The sequence below is a fragment of the Aphelocoma coerulescens genome, chromosome 7 (genome assembly GCF_041296385.1).
Source record: "Aphelocoma coerulescens isolate FSJ_1873_10779 chromosome 7, UR_Acoe_1.0, whole genome shotgun sequence".
In the NCBI taxonomy this organism is placed as follows: domain Eukaryota; kingdom Metazoa; phylum Chordata; class Aves; order Passeriformes; family Corvidae; genus Aphelocoma; species Aphelocoma coerulescens.
In genome coordinates, this window is record NC_091021.1 from 39,025,589 (window position 1) to 39,044,678 (window position 19,090).

Consider the following 19,090-nt stretch of genomic DNA (forward strand, 5'->3'; position numbering starts at 1 on the left):
CTTCCCAGGATCCCATCTACCCCTGGGCTGGGTGACAAGGTGGGGATCAGGCCCTTGGAGGGCTTTTCCAGCCTCAGTGATCCTGGGATTCTGGCTGGGGTGGTGGTTCCTGGGGTTGGTTCAAGCAGCAGCCGAGGGGCCCCACTCCAAGTCCTGGCTAAAAGCACATCCCAGAGCTCTCCAAACTCCCAAACCCTGATCCCTATGAACCCTTCATCCCTTTTGCCTTTTTGTTCCATCGCGTGACCCTTCCCATCTTTTAGCTGTGCTCACCCAACAGGACACAGCCCGAGGTGCTGAGCACATTCCCAATGCGCTTCTGGAGCCTTTCCCGCTCCTCGCTGTGCTGCAGACACTTTAAATTCCTGGGGCACGGAGCTGGGATGGAATTTCCCCCAGTGGAACATTGCTGACTCCGTGTTCAGCGCTCCACGTGATGAAGGAGCTGGGATTTATATTTAATATTCCCTCCGATTTCCCTGCCCGTGGCCGCTTCCCCCAGCGCTGCTCAGCAGTCAGACCTGGGCAGGCTTGGGAAGGCTTGGAAAAATTCACAGGATGCTTTGTACCAGGGACCTCAGCCAGAACAAAATGGGATTTTCCCTTTTTTTTTTTTTCACCTGGCAGAGGTTAAGAATTTAAAAGCCGCATGGAAAACAAGCTTGGAGTTGTGGCTTGATCCATGATGCCTGTGGAAAGCATTCCAGATTTCCACTGTAGATATTGGGAAGGAATTCTTGGCTGGGAGGGTGGGGAGGCTCTGGGATGGAATCCCAGAGAAGCTGTGGCTGCCCCTGGATCCCTGGAAGTGTCCCAGGCCAGGCTGGAGCAGCCTGGGATAGCGGAAGTGTCGCTGCCCATGGCAGGGGTGGATTGGGATGGGATTTAAGGTCCCTTCCCACCCAACCCATCCTGGGATTTCATGGTGGTGAGTCTGTGTTCCCACAGGAACACAGTGTCTCCAGGAGCAGTTATTTAGGGAATGCTGTTCCCGGGGTGCTGGGGCTCGGGAGGCCTCGCTCCGAGGCAGCAGCCGAGCTCACCTGGTAATTAATTCATCAGCAGAGCTCCCTGGAATTAGAGCTGTGCTCGGAGAGCTCCTAATTGGGAGTTAATGGCTCATTAGCGCTGAGCAGATCAGCCTGAGAGCCCCGTAAACACAAACAAAGCAATTAAGGATTCTCAGGGAGTGGGATCCGCTATTCCAGAGGCTGCTGCTGTCCTTGGGAGCACCGAGATGGGTCTGGGCCGGGTGTGCTCTGGAGCAGCCGGATTTGGGGAACTCTGGGGTGCTGCTGCAAAGGGAATTCCCTCTGGAATGCCCTTAGGGGTGCAAGGGCTGGGATGACCGTGTGGGGTGGCTGTGGCTTCCTGCTTTGGAGCCTTCTCCCTGTTCATCCCAGACTGGGCACGTGGGAATGAGATGGGGATAGGGAAAATGAGCAGCAGTGGCTCATACCCAGGAAGTTTTAAGAATGTAAATCACAGAATTTCAGGATGGGCTGGGTGGGAAGGGACCTTGGAGCCCATCCCAGTCCATCCCTGGCACCTCCCGCTATCCCAGGCTGCTCCAAGCCCCGTCCAGCCTGGCCTTGGACACTTCCAGGGAGGGGAATGGGCTCCAGGAGAGCTGTGGAGGGACTTGGGACAAGAAGTGACAGGACACAGGGAATGGCTTCCCAGTGCCAGAGGGCAAGGTTAGGTGGGATATTGGGAAGGAATTCCTGGCTGGGAGGGTGGGGAAGCCCTGGAGTGAAATTCCCAGAGCAGCTGTGGCTGCCCCTGGATCCCTGGCAGTGCCCAAGGCCAGGCTGGAGCAGTCTGGGACAGCGGAAATGTCCCTGCCCATGGCAGGGATGGAATGGGATGGGGTTAAGGTCCTTTCCCACCCAAACCAGGCTGGGATCCTGTGGAGGTGTGGAAGCACCTCTGCAGCCCACCAGGATTTTTCCTGGAAGCAAAGCAGTGCCCTGACATTTGGGATGGGCCAAGGCAAAGAGCAGCAGCCAGAATTCCCAACGTCACAAATACCGAGCTGCTCCTGAAACCTTCAGGGAAAAAAAAAGGCATCGTTTTCCCTAAAACGACAAAAATGCTCCAGACTCGGAGGCTTTTAAGCCAGCCTGGGGAGAGCTCAATCAGCACGCTCAGGATGGCAGCAAGGCTGGGATGTAAAATTAGAAACCCCCGCAGGCATGTGGGTATTTGCGCAGCTCGGGCTGGGACTTGGCGGATCTATCCTCCTGGGAACAACGAGCCTGCTGGATGCCATCCCATCCCCAGGGATGTGGGCCCTAATTAACCTTCCCTGCCCTCGGGATCGACTCCTTCCCTCCCTCCCTCCTGCCCACGCTGCAGGAAATTATTTCCCTCTGTGCTGCCCTCGGATCTGAACCGCGGTGGGAGCCACAGGGAGGGAGCAGCATCCAAAACCTCTGAGCCCTATCTGCCTCTGCTCCAGGAAACGCCGGGCCTGTGGGATTTGGGGGTGTTTATCCCACGTGTTTTGGGGTGTTTGTTTTCCCCCGGAGAGGTTTGAGGATGCTGCGGATGCAGGAGCCAGCTTGGAGGTGTTGAGCACCTGGTGATGCACCTGGGGGGAGCAGGAAAACGTGTCACCAGTGGGGAAAATCCAGCATGGAATTGCTGAGGCTGTGGAGATGCTGGCTGGGAAGTTTTTGTAGGGGGAAAAGGTTTTCCAGCTTTTCCAGGTTGGGGAGGTCACACTGAACTCTCTTCTCCCTGCATGGGAAGGGGAGACTGCCCCATCCCTGGGAGTGTTCCAGGCCAGGCTGGGACAACTTGGGATAGTGGCAGGTGTCCCTGCCCATGGCAGAGGGTGGAATGGGGTGGGATTTCATGTCCTTCCCAACCCAAACCACTCTGGGAGCCTGTCATCCTATGCTATTTGTATATATTTATATATCCATGGCCCAGCAAGGTGTGTGTGGATTCCCAAAGAGCCTTTTCCAGCCCCAAATCCAGCCTGACAGCCGTTCCTGCAGTGCTGACAGCCCCGATCCTCTCTTTCCCGGGAGTGCTGTGCTCCCGGTGTCAGGCAGGGAATGTTTGTCAGCTCCTCCCGCCGCCTGCGTGCCACGAGCTATGTTTAGTTCAAGGGAGGTGGTGTTGGAGCTGTGCATGGATCTGAAATACATGACAGGAGCTGTTCCGGCCTGGGAGAGGTGGGGATGGGAGCTGGGATGTTCCCAGTGCCAGACAGATGGATGCAGGTGAGGAGCTGGGAAAGCTGCTCCAACCCAGCCTCAGCAGCTGTCTGGGGCACAGAGGAGCAGAACAATCCCTCAGAGCAGGAGGTTTGGGGTTGCCAGGGGTTGGTGATCCCCTTTTCCAGGTGCTCCTGTCCCACAGCAGGCGGTCACTGGCCCCATGTCCCCTCTGTGAGGGGTCATCCCCTGGATCCAGCCCTGGGATACCCCTGGGAACATGGGAGTGCAGTCTGTGTTCTCAGGAATTTTCAATACTGGGATCCCAGGAGGGGATGGTGAATGAGGTCCGCATAGAATCAGGGAATATCAGAGCTGGAAGGATGCACAGGATCGTGGATCCAGCTCCTTCCCTGCACGGACCCCCCAACAACCCCACCCCAGCAATCCCTGGCAGCGCTGTCCAAACGCTCCTGGAGCTCTGGCAGCCTCGGGGCCGGGACCATTCCCTGGGGAGCCTGGGCAGTGCCCAGCACCTTCTGGGGCAGAACCTTTCCCTGAGCTCCATTGCATCCCCCTCTGGCACAGCTCTGGCTGTTTCCTTCTCTCCTGATCAATTTGGGGTGGGATCTCCTTGAATTCCCTGGCCAGGCCAGGGCTGCAGGTGAGGAGCAGGAATCACGGAGCAACTTTGTTGGAAGCAGTTGTGGGGATGAATTGATGGCCTCAGAATATTTAATATTTTAAAGATACTCAACAGGTCAGTCCCTGTGTCAGACCAGCAGTGCTAAACCCCGAGAGGTTATTCCCAAACAGCTCCGTGCTGCCTTCTGTAAAACCGTGGAGTCCCAGATGGTCTGGGTGGGAAGGGACCTTAAAGCCCATCCTATCCCACCCCTGCCATGGGCAGGGACACCTCCCACTATCCCCGGGTGCTCTGAGCTCCATCCAGCCTTGGACACTTCCAGGGGTGGGGAATCCACAGCTTGTCTGGGCAATCAGAGGCGGATCATCCTCCTCTGGATCACCCTGCCCTTGATACAGATTACTTGCAGCTCAGAAAGCACCTGCTGACTTTCTGTTCTATTTAAATCAGTCTCCCAAGCATCCTGAGAGCCTTTTTCCATAGGGTGGATGGGCAGGGACGCTGGGTTGGAGCAGGTGTCCCTCTGGCAGCACTGAGGGAACGTCCCCAGGCCCTGGAGCCCAGGAATGCTCTGCCTGTGTGGCCCCGCTGGCCACCCCAATGAATTGTCCCTTTCCATCTGAAGAGAGCTGGATTTTCCGTGCCAGGAAGGCGTCTCTGGCTCCCTCGGGGTGTTGGTAGGGCTGCCAAGCCCTGCAGAGGAGAGCTCTATTTCGGTGCTGAGCCCATATGGCCGGGTGGGAGTTTGGAGGAGCGGGAGCTGCTGGAGGAGCGGCTGTGAGAGGGGAGGGAAGGGCCGGGCTCAGCCTCACAATGGAAACGTTCCCGTTTGGAGAGCAGGAATTCCTGTCGACATCTTTGTTTTCCCCTTTTTTACTGACTTCCCTCAGGTGTTGCTTGGAGGCACCTCTGATCTCCGCCGATCTCCTGGGATTTCACAGAGCATTCCTTTCTCCCTGGGGCTCTTCCCTGCCATTCCCAACACTGAGCCACAGATGAATCCCCTCATTTCCAGCTGCCCACACTCCATGGAAAGCAGAACCAGCTCTGTTTTTTAGGCTGGAAAATCCCTCTGAGCCCATGGAGTCCAACCATTCCCAGCACTGCCCAGGCCACCACCGGCCCATGTCCCCACATCCACGGGGCTTTGGAATCCCTCCAGGGATGGGGACTGCCAGGCCTGGATTGTCTTTTCCATGAAGGGTTTTTTTCCTGGCACAGGGTGCCCAGAGCAGCTGTGGCTGCCCCTGGATCCCTGGAAGTGCCCAAGGCCAGGCTGGACATTGGGGCTTGGAGCAGCCTGGGACAGTGGGAGGTGTCCCTGCCATGGCAGGGGTGGATTGGGATGATCCTTAATTTCTCATCCCACCCAAACCAGTCTGGGATTCTCTGCTTAGCATAAGGAATGTTTTCACAGGACTGTGCTGTCAGGAAAAATCTGGGAATACTTGAGGCTGTTGGGAGCTCTGGAGAGCATCCACTGCTTTTCTCCAGGGCATGGATGGGCAGTTCCAGTTTCTGTCCGAACCCCATTTTATCCATGTCCCCAGCTCCCTGGGAATATCCCCATCCCTGGGGAGGGGATGCATTGCCTCTCCCATTCCCATCCCTCCTCCCTCCATCCTTTTCCCCCTGCCCTTCCCGGTGCATCCGAGCAGGGAGCTGCTGGAGCAGGGAATGAAATCCTTCCCTTCTGGTGCTGCTGAGTCAATCCTGGCCGGGTGGGAGGGGAATGATGCAAACCTGGGAACGTGGCAGATGGCTCTGGGAAAGGAACCTGCTCCAAGGAAGGGGCTGGAGGGGCTGGGATCGGCCCTGATGCATTCCAGCTGTAGGGAAAGGAATGGAGCGGCCTCTGGGGTTGGGATTAAAAAAATCGGGAGAGGATAAAAATAGCAGGGCAGATTCCCAGGCAGGATTAATTATTGCATGGAATGTGCACCGGGTGGTTTGATCCAGATAACTGCTCCTGCCTCTGCTTTTCCAAAAGGATGGAAAACCCTGCTCCAGGCCTGGCAGGGCAGCCCTGGAGGCTGCCAAACTTTCATTTTCCCCTCTTTTTTGATACAAAAAAGGGATGTTCCTCACCTGCCAGCAGCCTGTCGGGTGTGGGAGCAGGACGTGCTTTCCTGTGCTGCTTCCATGGGATTTTGGAAACCTGCCGTGATTTGGACTAAGCATGGTCCTGGCAAACACCCGGCCGAGGTGCTGAGGGTGCCACGGAAATCTGGGGCTGTGAGGGATTGAAAAGCGCCCGGGAAGAGGCCTGGCTGATAAGGGAAATACCTTTGGTGTCATGGATGTGTTTAAATGTCAGGAATGCTCTGGGAGAACAGTGGCAATAAAGCAGGAGGTATTTATGGAGTGGAGATAAACAACGGGTCTGGACTGAGGAGCGGAGCAGGAGCCTGGGATTGCTCCTGAGGGTGAGAAGAAATAAAGTGTTTGGGATAAAACTGATATCTGACTGACAGGAGTGATCCTGGAGCCACGGGAGCATGGGATCATGGAATGGTTGGGTTGGAAGGGATCTTTGAGATCATCTTGGGTCCTTTTTGCACACAGAGTTGATGTGGTAAATCACTGTGTGTTGGAATTCCCAGGGATTAAAATTAATGGAGAATTAATGCCCCTGGATCCCTGGAAGTGTCCAAGGCCAGGCTGGACAGGGCTTGGAGGAGCCTGGGATAGTGGGAGGTGTCCCTGCCCATGGGTTGGAATGAGATGATCTTTAATGTCCCTTCCAACCCAGATAATTCTAGGATTCTGTGGTATGTTCATGGATTCATAAAGGGGTTTTATGGTTGGTACCTTTAGGGCACATTTTGTGTCTCACATTTCAGGAAATGCTGTATTTTATTTCTCTTTAACCAAAATGGGGTTTTATGGAAAAATTGCCCCCCCACCCTCCCAGCCAGGAATTCCCAGTTCCCAATCTCCCATCCAGCCCTGCCCTCTGGCACTGGGAAGCCATTCCCTGTGTCCTGTCCCTCCATGCCTTGTCCCCAGTCCCTCTCCAGCTCTCCTGGAGCCCCTTCAGGCCCTGCAAGGGGCTCGGAGCTCTCCCTGTGTCCTTCCCTTCTCCAGGGGAACATTCCCAGCTCCATGGCCATGGATTGCCAGAACGTTCTGGAGCACTTCAAGCTGTCGTCACTTTAATCGAGGAGCAGCCTTGGAGCGGAGCTGGGAAGCGTTAACGCCAGAAATAGCTGTTCTTGCCGGGAGATGGAGGTGGTGCAGCCTCAGCCCCACGCTCTGTCTGCGGAGGAGCGCTCCCGGCGGGCTGTGCATTTCCCAGTCTGGCGGCTCAACTTCCATGGGAAAACAGCGGGGCAGTGGAGGGGGAGAGGAAGAGCCTGAGAGCTGAAACCCTCCTGGTCTGGGGGCTGACCCCGCTCGGTGTCCCCCTTATCAGGGCTGATTGCAGATCCCATCCATCTGTCACCGTTCCAGATGGGAACATCAGGATCTCCCACTCTTCCTTGGATAGACCAGCTGCTATCCCTGTGTTTGGAGTGAAGCTGTGGCTGCCCCTGGATCCCTGGCAGTGTCCCAGGCCAAGCTGGATGGGGCTTGGAGCACCCTGGGATGGTGGAAGGTATCCCTGCCATGGCAGGGGTGGGATGGGATGATCCTTAACTTCCCTTCTGACCCAAACCATTCCAGGATTCCATTACCTCCTCTGCAGCCCTGGAAGAGGAGAGGTTTCTGTGGGAATCCTTTTCCCTGCAGCAGCAAATCCTCCCTTGGCCCTACAAGAGCAGGGGGGTGAGTGTTGTATGTTTTATATCAAGCCCTAATCAGGCTTTACTCTTCCCTTCAGGGGCCTTAAATAGCAGTTCTGAATTAGCTCAGTTGTTAGAAATTCATCAATTATTGCTGTGTGATTCACCTTTAACAGGTATTTTGGAGGTTTTCCAGGAAAGTTGCAGGTTTAAGGCAGATCAACCCCCAAAATGCACAGGGAGGAGCCCCTGGCTCAGCTCCAGGAGTCTGAACCTGCAGGGCAGGAGCTCTTCCTAAGAAAAAATTAAAAACCTGACAAAAAGAAGGAGATTTGTGCATTTTGGCCAGAAATTCCTGCTGGAGGTTCCTCTTCCTCCCAGTCCTGGGACACAGAGATGCCCTTTTTGTGGCTGTTGGGACCATGTGTTGCTGAGTCCATAATTCCCCATTAATTCCCTCTTTCCCCACTGATTCAGATGAACTTTTCCACGTTGGGAAGGACACCTGATATCCCTGTGTCCAGCCCTTGGCCAGCAAGCTGCATTCCAACAGCTGGAGGTGGAATTTCTGGCATTACTTTGGAGAGGGAAAAGAGCCACAGAACCTTTGGGTGCCAGAATTGCTTCTGAGGCCTCTCCAGGGCAGGGGGGCTGTTAAAAGCTGGTTAATAATCCGTGATTTCCCAGGCAGCAGCCAGCCTCGGGAATCAGATGGGATAAGTAACGGCAGGGCTGGGATTCTTTTCAAGGCAATTTATATTAAGGCTCTAGAAAACAGCCGGCTCCATCTGGGTCCTTCGGAAATTTGGAAGTAATTGGAGGATTATTAGGGGGTGGAATTAGTCAAAGCATTTATTTACGGGTTTTTTTTTTTGGCCTCCATCTGCCCCCTCATTAATCCGGGGATGCAGCTCTGAGCTGGGCTGACAGCGAGAATCACGGAAACACGGAATGGCTTGGATTGGAAGGAAATTAAGGATCATCCTTACCTGGATGGCTGGGACACCTTCCACTGTCCCAGGCTGCTCCAAGCCCCATCCAAGTGGCCTTGGACACTTCCAGGGATGGGGCAGCCACAGCTCCTCTGGATTCCCCGCATGCAAAACAAGCATTCCCTGTTTTCGAGGCGATGGAGAGGGGTTTTTTTGGATGTTTTGGGATATTTCTGCTGGAATCTGGGATTGTTGTACCTGTTCAGGTGGGATTTGTGTGCAGGCAGAGCTTTGCTGGTTCCCAGCTCGCAGAGCCTGAGGGAGGCTGAGCTGGGAGCAGGGAACAAAACGCTCCAAACCTTTTCCTTTGACGAACGGCTGCTTAATTCCATAATAAATAATTCCTCTGCAGGCAGCCTGTTGGCTTCCAAGCCAGAGCTGGGAATTTATCCTGCAAATGAATATTAATCACGTGGAGAACTTGGGAAGCTGGGAGCAGGTCCGTGGTCGGGGTGGAGGCGGCGGAGGCAGCGCGGGCTGCGGGCCCTACTGAGGGGGAACTCGTGAGGGGAGAAAAGCTCAGGAAATGGAAACCCTTCCATGCCAACAGCAGGAATGGAAAACTGGGAGCCAGGAGTGATATCCATGAGCAAAATTCATGGAAAATAATCCTGGGGTAATTATCGGAAGGGCTGGCAGAGGTGGGGTGCACCCAACTGATCCTGCCCTTTCTGTGGGAAAACATGGAAATACTCATGGATTTGGGGCGTGGCGCTTTTTAGGAGGTGTTCTGGGGACAAAGGTCCTGGTGTAGGATGGAGCCCCTCAGCTCTGGAGCCAGGCTGGGAGAGCTGGGAATGTTCACCTGGAGAAGGCAGAGCTCCAAGCCCCTTGCAAGACCTGAAGGGGCTCCAGGAGAGCTGGAGAGGGACTGGGGACAAGGCATGGAGGGACAGGACACAGGGAATGGCTTCCCAGTGCCAGAGGGCAGGGATGGATGGGAGATTGGGAATTGGGAATTGTTCCCTGGGAGGGTGGGCAGGCCCTGGCACAGGGTGCCCAGAGCAGCTGGGGCTGCCCCTGGATCCCTGGCAGTGCCCAAGGCCAGGCTGGACATTGGGGCTGGAGCAGCCTGGGACAGTGGGAGGTGTCCCTGCCATGGCAGGGGTGGGATGGGATGAGCTTTAAGGTCCCTCCCAACCCAAACCATCCTGGGATTCTGTTATTGCTGGAATACAAGTGAGGAATGGTAGAACAACACTGTGAGCTCAGAGCTGGGGCTGAGGCGCTGCTGAGGGAATGGAACACAAAGGAAAAGCTGGAAAACACAGCAGATATGGAAGGAAAGCTGGGAACTGATTTCTTGTCCTGGCCACGGTAGCACCTCTGAGCACCGTCTGGTGGCTGACACATTGGGAATATTGGCTGGCATGTTGGGAATATTGGCTGCTGCTGTTCATCCTGAGAGGCTCCTAAATAATTTGTGCCCTCGGGTTTGTTTGGGAAGGAGATCCATGGATTTGAAAGACAAACGATATTCCTGCAAATACTTATCCCTCCAGGGAGCTGATGTGGGAACGAGACAGAATCTGTGGCTGATTTTCCCAAAATTCAGCTGATACATTTTTCCATGGTAATGGTGGGTATGAAATTCCTCCGTGGAAAGCCTGCTGGGAGAGGCAGGACCATGGAGCAGGAGGTGGGAATAGCCCTTGGGAGCAGCCCCTGGCATTGCCATGGGATTGCCTGGGGTGGGGATGGCGTTTGGAATGCAGCTGCTGCCAGGGGTGTGGAAGCAGATTGGAATGAGAATGCAGGTGGAGCTGGGTCTGGAGATGTGGATGCAGAAGGGGATGAGGATGTGGATGGGGAGGCAGATGCTGACAGGGATGGGAATGCAGATGTGGATATAGGTGTGAATGGGAATTTGGATCGGAATGTGGATGCAGATGCAGATATGGATATGGATTTGGATGGGGATAGAGATGTGGATAGGGATTCGGATGGGGATACAGATGCAGGTACAGATTCAGATGTGGAATCCCACGTTCAGTACTTGAGGAGGTCCCAGCGGGGGTCAGGGCTGAGGGACAGCAGGGGAAGCTCTGGGATGTGCTGGTGAAGCTGCTCCTGAGCAGCTGCAGAGTGAAGGGTGCAGGTGGAAGCAGAGCTCACTCAAATTGCCATTTTTCTCAGAATTGCAGGTTTTTCCTAAACCCTTTAGGAAGGGGACTGCTTCCATCCCAGTTAATGGAGCACCTGGCCTCTGGGTGAGATTCACTGGGAAGTACAAAAATATGTCCTGGATGAGGGACGGCTCTGGGTGCGTTCCTGCAGGTGTGAGGCCTTCCCGGCAGTGGGAGCAGCGTCCAATGCTAAAATCCTGGATTCATGTTTTCCTCCCAAGAGATAAAGTGGGAAACAGAGTTTTGTCTTGTGATCAGCAGCCAAACCAGCACTGATCCCGTCAGCAGTAGCATGAAGTGGGATAAACTGGAATTTTCCTGGCTGTGTATCACATTCCATCCCACTCCCCCTCGCTGCAGCCCCGCTGTGGTTTTTCCTGTGCCTTCCCAAGCTCCTTTCCTTCTCTCCTGGCTCCCAGGCATCATCCTGGTGAGCCAGGCAGGGGGTGTGTTTGCAGAGGTGGATGGAGCTTCCTGAAACCCAAATGTCACATTTCCACTTGGCTGCGTGAGGAGCAAATGGCAGCGTAATTTACAGATTGCTACAGAGAAGGGTTAAAAATAATAACAAAAAAAATTTTTAAAAAGCAGGAAGCCTCCAGCAATCCAGGAGTGTCATCTCCCTCTGATTGCCAAGGGTCACCAGGGTGGCCAAGTCTGGTGCTTGAGGGGACTTTTCTCCGCGGTGGGAGGAAGAGGAAGGGCACTGTTGTGCCTCTTAGTCATGGTTTTATTCCCTGATAATTTTTTTGGAGCTGGATCCCAGCCTGGCAGCGATGGATCTGGGAGCAGATTGCTGGTGAGGCCTTTGAAGAGGAATAAATGTATTTTGTGGGACTTGCTGCTCCCTGATGGGTTGGAATGTGCTGATGAGGGGCTGGCTTTGTGTGTGTTCATGGACATGAGGGAAATACGGAATAACTTAGGAATACTTTAGGATCTGACAAGTCCCAATTGCTCTTACAGCTCCTGCTGGTTCAGTCCCAGGGTTCTCAGGCAGCCCTGATGTCCCTTGGGCAGCAGCACCACCACAAAGAGTCTGTAAATGTAGGTGGGAATTCCTCAGTTCCGCCCCTTCCGCTGGTATCGTTCCCCTTGGGAATGACACTTTAACAGCTGTAGAATCCTAAAATCACAGAATCCTTAAGGTTGGAAAAGACCTTTAAGGTCATCAAGTCCAACCATCAAGCAGCACCACTGCCCCACGTCCCCAGGTGCCACATCCACAGGGCTTTGAAATCCCTCCAGGGCTGGGGACGCCACCACTGCCTTGGACAGCCCTTTCCATGAAGGAATTTTCCCTAATATCCACCTAAACTTCCCGTGGTGCATCATTTCCTCCAAACAAAGGCAGGCCAGTGTTTTTTAAAATACATTTAAACCCATAAAATCCAGTTCATGGAATCGCTCAAGGATTTCTGTGCATCCCCAACTTCCTGGAACTGGTGGAAGCTTTTCCTCCCTTCTCCTTGCAGGGATGACGTGCCAAGCCAGGACATCCTACACGGAGGATGAGGTGCTCTGGGGCCATCGCTTCTTCCCGGTGATCTCCTTGGAAGAAGGATTCTTCAAGGTGGATTATTCCCAGTTCCACGCCACCTTCGAGGTGCCCACCCCGCCCTACAGCGTGAAGGAGCAGGAGGAGATGCTCCTCATGTCCTCGCCCCTGATCCCACCCGCCGTCAGCAACAGCAAGGAGAGGAACAACTCCGTGGAGTGCCTGGATGGGCTCGACGAGGTGGGCACAAAGCTGCCCTCAAAACTGCAGAAAATCACCGGGAGGGACGACTTCCCGAAAAAACTGCTCAGGATGAGCTCCACCACCTCAGAGAAGGCCTACAGCATGGGCGATTTGCCCATGAAACTCCAGCGCATCAGCTCGGTGCCCGGCAACTCCGAGGAGAAACTGGGCTCTAAGACCACGAAGATGATGTCGGATCCCATGAGCCAGTCGGTGGCTGAGCTGCCCCCCAAGCTGCAGAAGCTCTCGGGGGGTGGCGGGAGGATGGAGGGGAACCTCCCGCCCAAACTGCGCAAAATGAATTCCGACCGCTTCACATAACGCGCCGGGCCGGGCATCCCGCGCGCCTGGGACTGCCGAGGGCAGCGGGGCCGCCGAGGGGCCGGGCCGGACTCCGGGATGGACTCGGCGCTGCGGGAGGCGGGAGCGTCCCGCGGGATTCCGAGCGAGGGCCGCGTCCTTGGCATGTACTACCCAGCGCATGCAATAATAGTGTGCAATCTCTGCATCTAGTCCGTGGCATGACTCCTCCTATATTTATACTCTATATCCCGAAAAACACGCAGAGGGGCCTTCCTTCCCCCGTATTCCCGAGGGAATAGGGACAACACGGAGTGGGGAACTTTCAGGGTAAGTTTAACTTGAGTTGAAAGCGTTTGGGGTTTTTTTCCTGCTGTGGGTCATGATTTGCTCACCCAAGTTGTTGCTGCATGTGGTTTTTTTCCTCCAAGGAGGTGTTTTAGTTCACCCCTCACACCAAATCTGCTCGCCTTAAATTCACTGCTGGTTTCTAGTTTGCTTTCAGGTTTTTTTGGGGTGTCAAAGCCACTGGAAAAAATACTGGGAAAAAAACAATCTGCATTTCTTCAGGCTTTGTTTAGAGAATGAAACTTCTGTTCCTAAGCCTGAGCAAAACGATAAATAAATGACCCAAGTTCACACTTCAGGTACAATTAGTAACTTGTTAAAAATGTACAGTATGTGTGGAAGAAAATCAGCAGGACGTGCTGGATTTCTCCCGTTGCTGAAACAGCCAGCCGTGAAAACAGCTGACTGTGCCCGTGGTGCCAAGCAGGCTCTTCTGTGGGATGAGCTGCACCCCAAAGGCAGAGCCCCAACTGCCCCGATGCCTCTGGGCCTGGATTTGTTTCCCTCCCAGGCAGGGGACGGTGGTCCCAAGCCGGGGCTTGCTCCTCGCTGCTGTTGCCATGGTGCAGATGCAATTTGACCTTGTTGTGGGCTGAGGGTCACGCTGGGGGCTTCAGAACGAGTCAAACGTTGCAGGAATGAAATGTTGGGGTTGACTCCTCGCTGGTTGTGTTTGGGTTCCCTTTGCCCGCCTCGTTTGTGATCAAGCCAGGCTGGGCTCTGCGATGAGGCCTTGAGGTGCTGGAGCACCTCCCCAGAGTCCAAAGGGTTGAGGTGCCCCCGGGCTGTGTTCGGGGCCTTCCCAGAGGCTCCTTCTTGGAGGAGGTTTGGGATAGATGGGGCGATGGGCAGCACCATGGTTGGGCAGGAGGGTCAGCCCAGCAGCAGCCGGGAGCAGGGCTCCGAGTGCCGTCCTGTGAGTAAAACCCCTGGGGTCCCGTCCGGGTGCTCCCAGCCATGGCCGGGAGTGGGCAGAGCAGCATCCATGGATGGGCACGTCTGGCTCCTGGGCCACCCTGCAGTGATGCCCACGTTGCTGGGCAATTAATAACAGAGCTGATGGGCTTTGAGGAAAAAAACTGGGATTTTGTTCTAGAGGCTGGTGCGGAACAAGGCCTCGGAAGCCCAGCACTGCTGGAGCCGGCTCAGCCACCAGTTTCCCTGGAAGTTCCAGTGTGTGACTGTCGCTGTGTCCCCGAGGACTTTGTACCAGTCCCAGAGTTCCTTTCCATGGTTTAGCCTGGTTTTTGGGTGGCACTGCAGGTTCTTCTAATTCTAGTTCTTATTCTTTTCTTATTCTGTTCTAATTCAATTATTTTTCCTTATTCCTTACTCTATTCTAATTCTTATTCCTCTTATTCTCTTATTCTATTCTAATTCTATTCTTTTTCTGTATTCTTTTTTTATTCTTAACCTGTTACTATTTTATTCTTTTGTCTATTTTTTTATTCCTGTTCCATTCTAATTCTGTTCTATTTTATTCTCTTTTCTATCCTACTTTATTCTGTTTCTCTTATTCTATTCTATTTCCTATTCCTGTTCTAGATCTATTTTTATTCTTATTCTCTTCTTAATATATTCTATTTCCTACTCTTACTCTTGAGCTAGTCTTGTTCTAGTCTATATTTATTCTAATTTTAATTCTATTTTAATTCTAACTCTTAATTCTATCCTTTCCTCTCCTTTCTATTCTGTTCTATATTCTATATTCTATATTCTATATTCTATATTCTGTTTTCTATATTCTATATTCTATATTCTGTATTCTGTATTCTATATTCTATATTCTGTTTTCTATATTCTGTATTCTGTATTCTATATTCTATATTCTGTTTTCTATATTCTATATTCTATATTCTATATTCTATATTCTATATTCTAGTCTATTTTCTATATTCTATTCTGTTTTCCATATCCTATCCCATTTTATTCCATTGTATTTCCCAACTCTGGCACAGCAGCCCGGGTGCAATTTGGGGTCCCCCATGGGTATCTCCACAAATCGAATGGAAAATGTTCCAGGGAGAAGAGCTGGAGCTGGAAAAAACCCTCCAAAAACCCGCTGGAAGTGGGGGAGACGCTGGAGAAGGAGCCTCACTTCGATCCAGTTAATGCCATGAAAAGACGTAGCTGGGCTTAACTGCAAAATTGCCATTCTGAGATGAGAAGGTGCCACAAAAAGCAAATATTTCCGGAATTCTTGCTGTGGTATGAGGCAGTGAGCTCAGGCTGAGTGCTGGGGGGGCGGCAGGGCTGTGTCTGTGCCTCCATCCCTGCTGGCTGCAGAATTCCCGCGGTTCGTGGCCGGGCTTGGGTGGCGGTGACGTGGCTGTGCTAAGGTGAGGTGCAAGCACAGGCACGTGGCCGCGTTGATTTCTTTATTTTCGGGGCTTCCTCGTGTCAATATTCCATTTTTATGGTGTGCTCACTTTATTTTCATGACTTAACCAACGTCTGAACCCAGCCCTGCTGCTTCTGCTCCTTAAAGAGAACTGTAATTAACAGTGATTGATTGGTTGGTTGGTTGGTTGATTGATTGCACAGCCGGTCTGTGTTCTCTCCTGCTGAATTCCCGCTTGGATTCTCCTGGAAATTGTAAATATTTCAGTCAAAATAAAAGAAATGAAAGAAATAAATGCATTTTTGGGCATGCAGTGTCTCCCTGGGTAAATGGGCACGTGTGGGTTGGGTTCTACAGCAGGACCAAGTCCTGGACTGAGGCTGCAAAGCTCGGCTTTAGCTCTGGCTTTGTTAAAGTGGCCCAGATTGGGGCAGTTTTAAGGTGTTTGTCACTTGTCCCCCCTTTTGTCACTTGAATAAAATGATCAATAATAAACTCTTCACTTTTCCTCCTCTCACCTTTGGGGGGGTGGGTAAAAATCAGTTTCTTTGCTCTGAAAAGCAGCAAAAATAAAAATTGGGGTGGCTTGAGCTGCGTTTCAAGGTCTTTGCATTCGTTTAGGAGAAGCCTTTTCCCTGTCCGTGGAAAAGTGGGAATTCCTCTTGTCACCTTCCCAACCCAGCACCAGGAATGAAAGCTCCAGGAATTGTCAGAGCTCCCCCAGAGCTTCCTCTTCAGGTTTTGGTGTCAATTTAGTGTCAGATTTGGGGTTTGAGTGTAAATTTTAGTGCTGGGCACCAGCACTTGGGGAGCAAAATAATAATAATAATAATAATAATAATAATAATAATAATAATAATAATAATAATAGTAATAATAATAATAATAATGATACAAAATGTATAATTAATATAATTATATTATATTTATATTATATAATTATTATAAGTATATATTTATATATAATGTATATATTTATATATAATATATTTTATATATATATATGTATATATTTATATATAATATATAATTATATTTATATTATATTATATAATTATTATAAGTAATAATATCACAGTGTAAATATAGAACTAGTAATAATAATGCAATAAAATAATGATACAATGGAATAATAATAATAATAATAATAATAATAATAATAATAATAATAATAACAATAAATAATGTGGGTTAAAGCCCCGCTGATCCAGGTTTACTCCCCATTCCCAAACTCTTGCATTCCTTCCCAGCTCCCATGTTTTGGGGCTTTGGGATCTGGATCCTTGGCCCTGTTCCACCCCAAGGAAAGCCGGGAACAGATGGGAATGTGAGGCAGGGATGGGCATGGAGCAACCCATGGACACTTTCCCTTGGCACCCTCCTTGGAGGAGCAGGAGCCTCCAGCAGCAGCAGCGATGAAAAACCCAAATTATCCCAATGCTGGGATAAAATCCGGTGTCGGGATGGGGCTCAGGACAAAGAATAGCAATAGAAATAATAAAATAAATATAATAATAGATAATAAAAGTATAATAATATATATGTAAAGAAAGCTGTAATAGACTATATTAATAAATCTAGAATAAATTTTTATTATAAATGTATAATATAGATGGAAATCTATTAATAAATATGTAATAAAATATTAATAACATAGATTATAGCATATATAATAAATTTATAATGATACATAAACATATAAAAGTAAATATCTAATAGACTGTATTAATATGTAAATATAACCATATGCCATAAAATATAAATATATAATGTAAATATATATAAAATAATAAACCTACAAAAATAGAATAACTACATATAACAAATAAATAATAGAAAGTATTAGAGATGTGGCCTTACTCTCTGCTCCAGGGAGGAACTCCATAAATAATTGACACTGGCATTATTGATGATATTGATAAATCCACACTTTGCAATCAATTGAATTTTTAAACTAAATTCCTTTTTTAACTAAATAAACCAAAGTGGTTTGTTTTTCTGTCCATCAGGACATCACAAATGGATTTTTTTTTAAAGCACGTGGGTGGAAAATGCCAACAAATATTCTCCAAGATATTCTTGGCAGTGTGTTGTTCCTTTAAAAAAGGATATTTAATCACAACTATTAAAAAACTGCTGTTACTAAAAACCAGCAATGATTGTGCCATTAAAGTATTAATTCTTGGAATATTGAAAATAATAATTTTTGAAATAGCACTTATTTTAAAATAACATTTAAAATAGAAATATTCAATACCGGAAATAAAGATACTTCAAATAAATAATATTATAAAAATCTTTCAAATCCTTGGGCTGGAGCCAGGGCAGGAAGGTTTTTTCCAGCTCATTCCATGAGCAGTGGGACACGAGGAATCCCAGAGCAGCTCCAGGTGCCAGGAGCATCCCAGGAGAGGAGCTGAGGACAAAACTCCAGCAGATTTGCCCCAAATTCCTCAGCCCCAGACGATCCAATCCCAATCCCAGGCCACCTAAAAGAGGCAGGGAAATCCAGGGAACACAAATCCCAGCGGGAGAAGGCGCCCGGGAAAGGCCTCTGGGAACCATCCCAACAACGCCAGGGCTCCTCCTGATCCCAAACTCAGAATTCCACGGGAAGAGGGCACGGAACGTTTGCTTTGCCCAAAGCAATCCTGCCTTTTGATCCGCTGTTCCAAACTGCCCCAAGGTGTCGGGAATTCCATCCTTCCTATTCTCTGTGCTTTGGTTGACATTTCATCGTCTGCCTTCTCTGCTTGCATTTTCTGTTCTGGAGTTGGATACTTACAGTCGGGATTCTCTCTTTTGTGTTCTATATTTTATCGGTTTAGTTCATATTTTTAATTTCATATCTTATACTTTATGTTTTGTATTTTATATTTGATACTTTATGTGCTATATATTGAATTTTATTTCTTTATTCTACACTTTTTTGTTTATAGTTGATATTTTGTATTTTATACTTTAGATTTTAGATTTTACATTTAATATTTTGTATTTTATGTTTTATTTTTATTTGGTATTTTATACTTTGTATGTTATACTTTATATTTCATATTTTATACATTATATTTTACACTTTATATTTTGCCATTTACAGCTTAAATTTTATATTTTCTCTTTTGCATTTTACATTTTCTATTATTTTCTATTTTTTCTATTATTTTACATTTTAAATTTTATATTTTACATTTTTTATTTTACATTTTACATTTTACATTTAATATTACTTTACATTTTATATTTTATATTTTATATTTTATATTTTATATCTTACATTTTATATTTTACATCTTACATTTTATATTATTTTACATTTTATATTTAATATTATTTTACATTTTATATTTCACATTTTATATTTAATATTATTTTACATTTTATATTTAATATTATTTTACATTTTATATTTCACATTTTATATTTAATATTATTTTACATTTTATATTTAATATTATTTTATATTTTATATTTTACATTTTACACTTTATATTTTCTATTATTTTCTATTTTACATTTTATAGTTTATATTTTACATTTTATATTTAATATTATTTTATAATTTCTAGTTTATATTTTACATTCTATACCATTTTTTCTTTTACATTTTATATGTTTTCATTTTTCTTTCCTAACTCTTTTCTCTTTACTTTCTCCTGCCTATTTTCCAAGCTCTCATTCCAGCCCTTCTCCCCCCGTTCTTCCCT

At 49.0% G+C, this 19,090-nt stretch overlaps 1 protein-coding gene across 1 annotated transcript in view; it reads left to right on the top strand.

Moving 5' to 3' along the window:
• The window catches only part of KCNJ3 (potassium inwardly rectifying channel subfamily J member 3), a 28,520-nt gene extending 12,835 nt beyond the window's left edge, over positions 1 to 15,685 (top strand). The window contains exon 3 of the mRNA XM_069021359.1: positions 12,132 to 15,685. Within this exon, the coding sequence (XP_068877460.1) occupies positions 12,132 to 12,718 (587 nt within the window). The 3' untranslated portion in view covers positions 12,719 to 15,685. The remainder of the gene's footprint in view (positions 1 to 12,131) is intronic.
• The last annotated feature ends 3,405 nt before the right edge of the window (positions 15,686 to 19,090 follow it).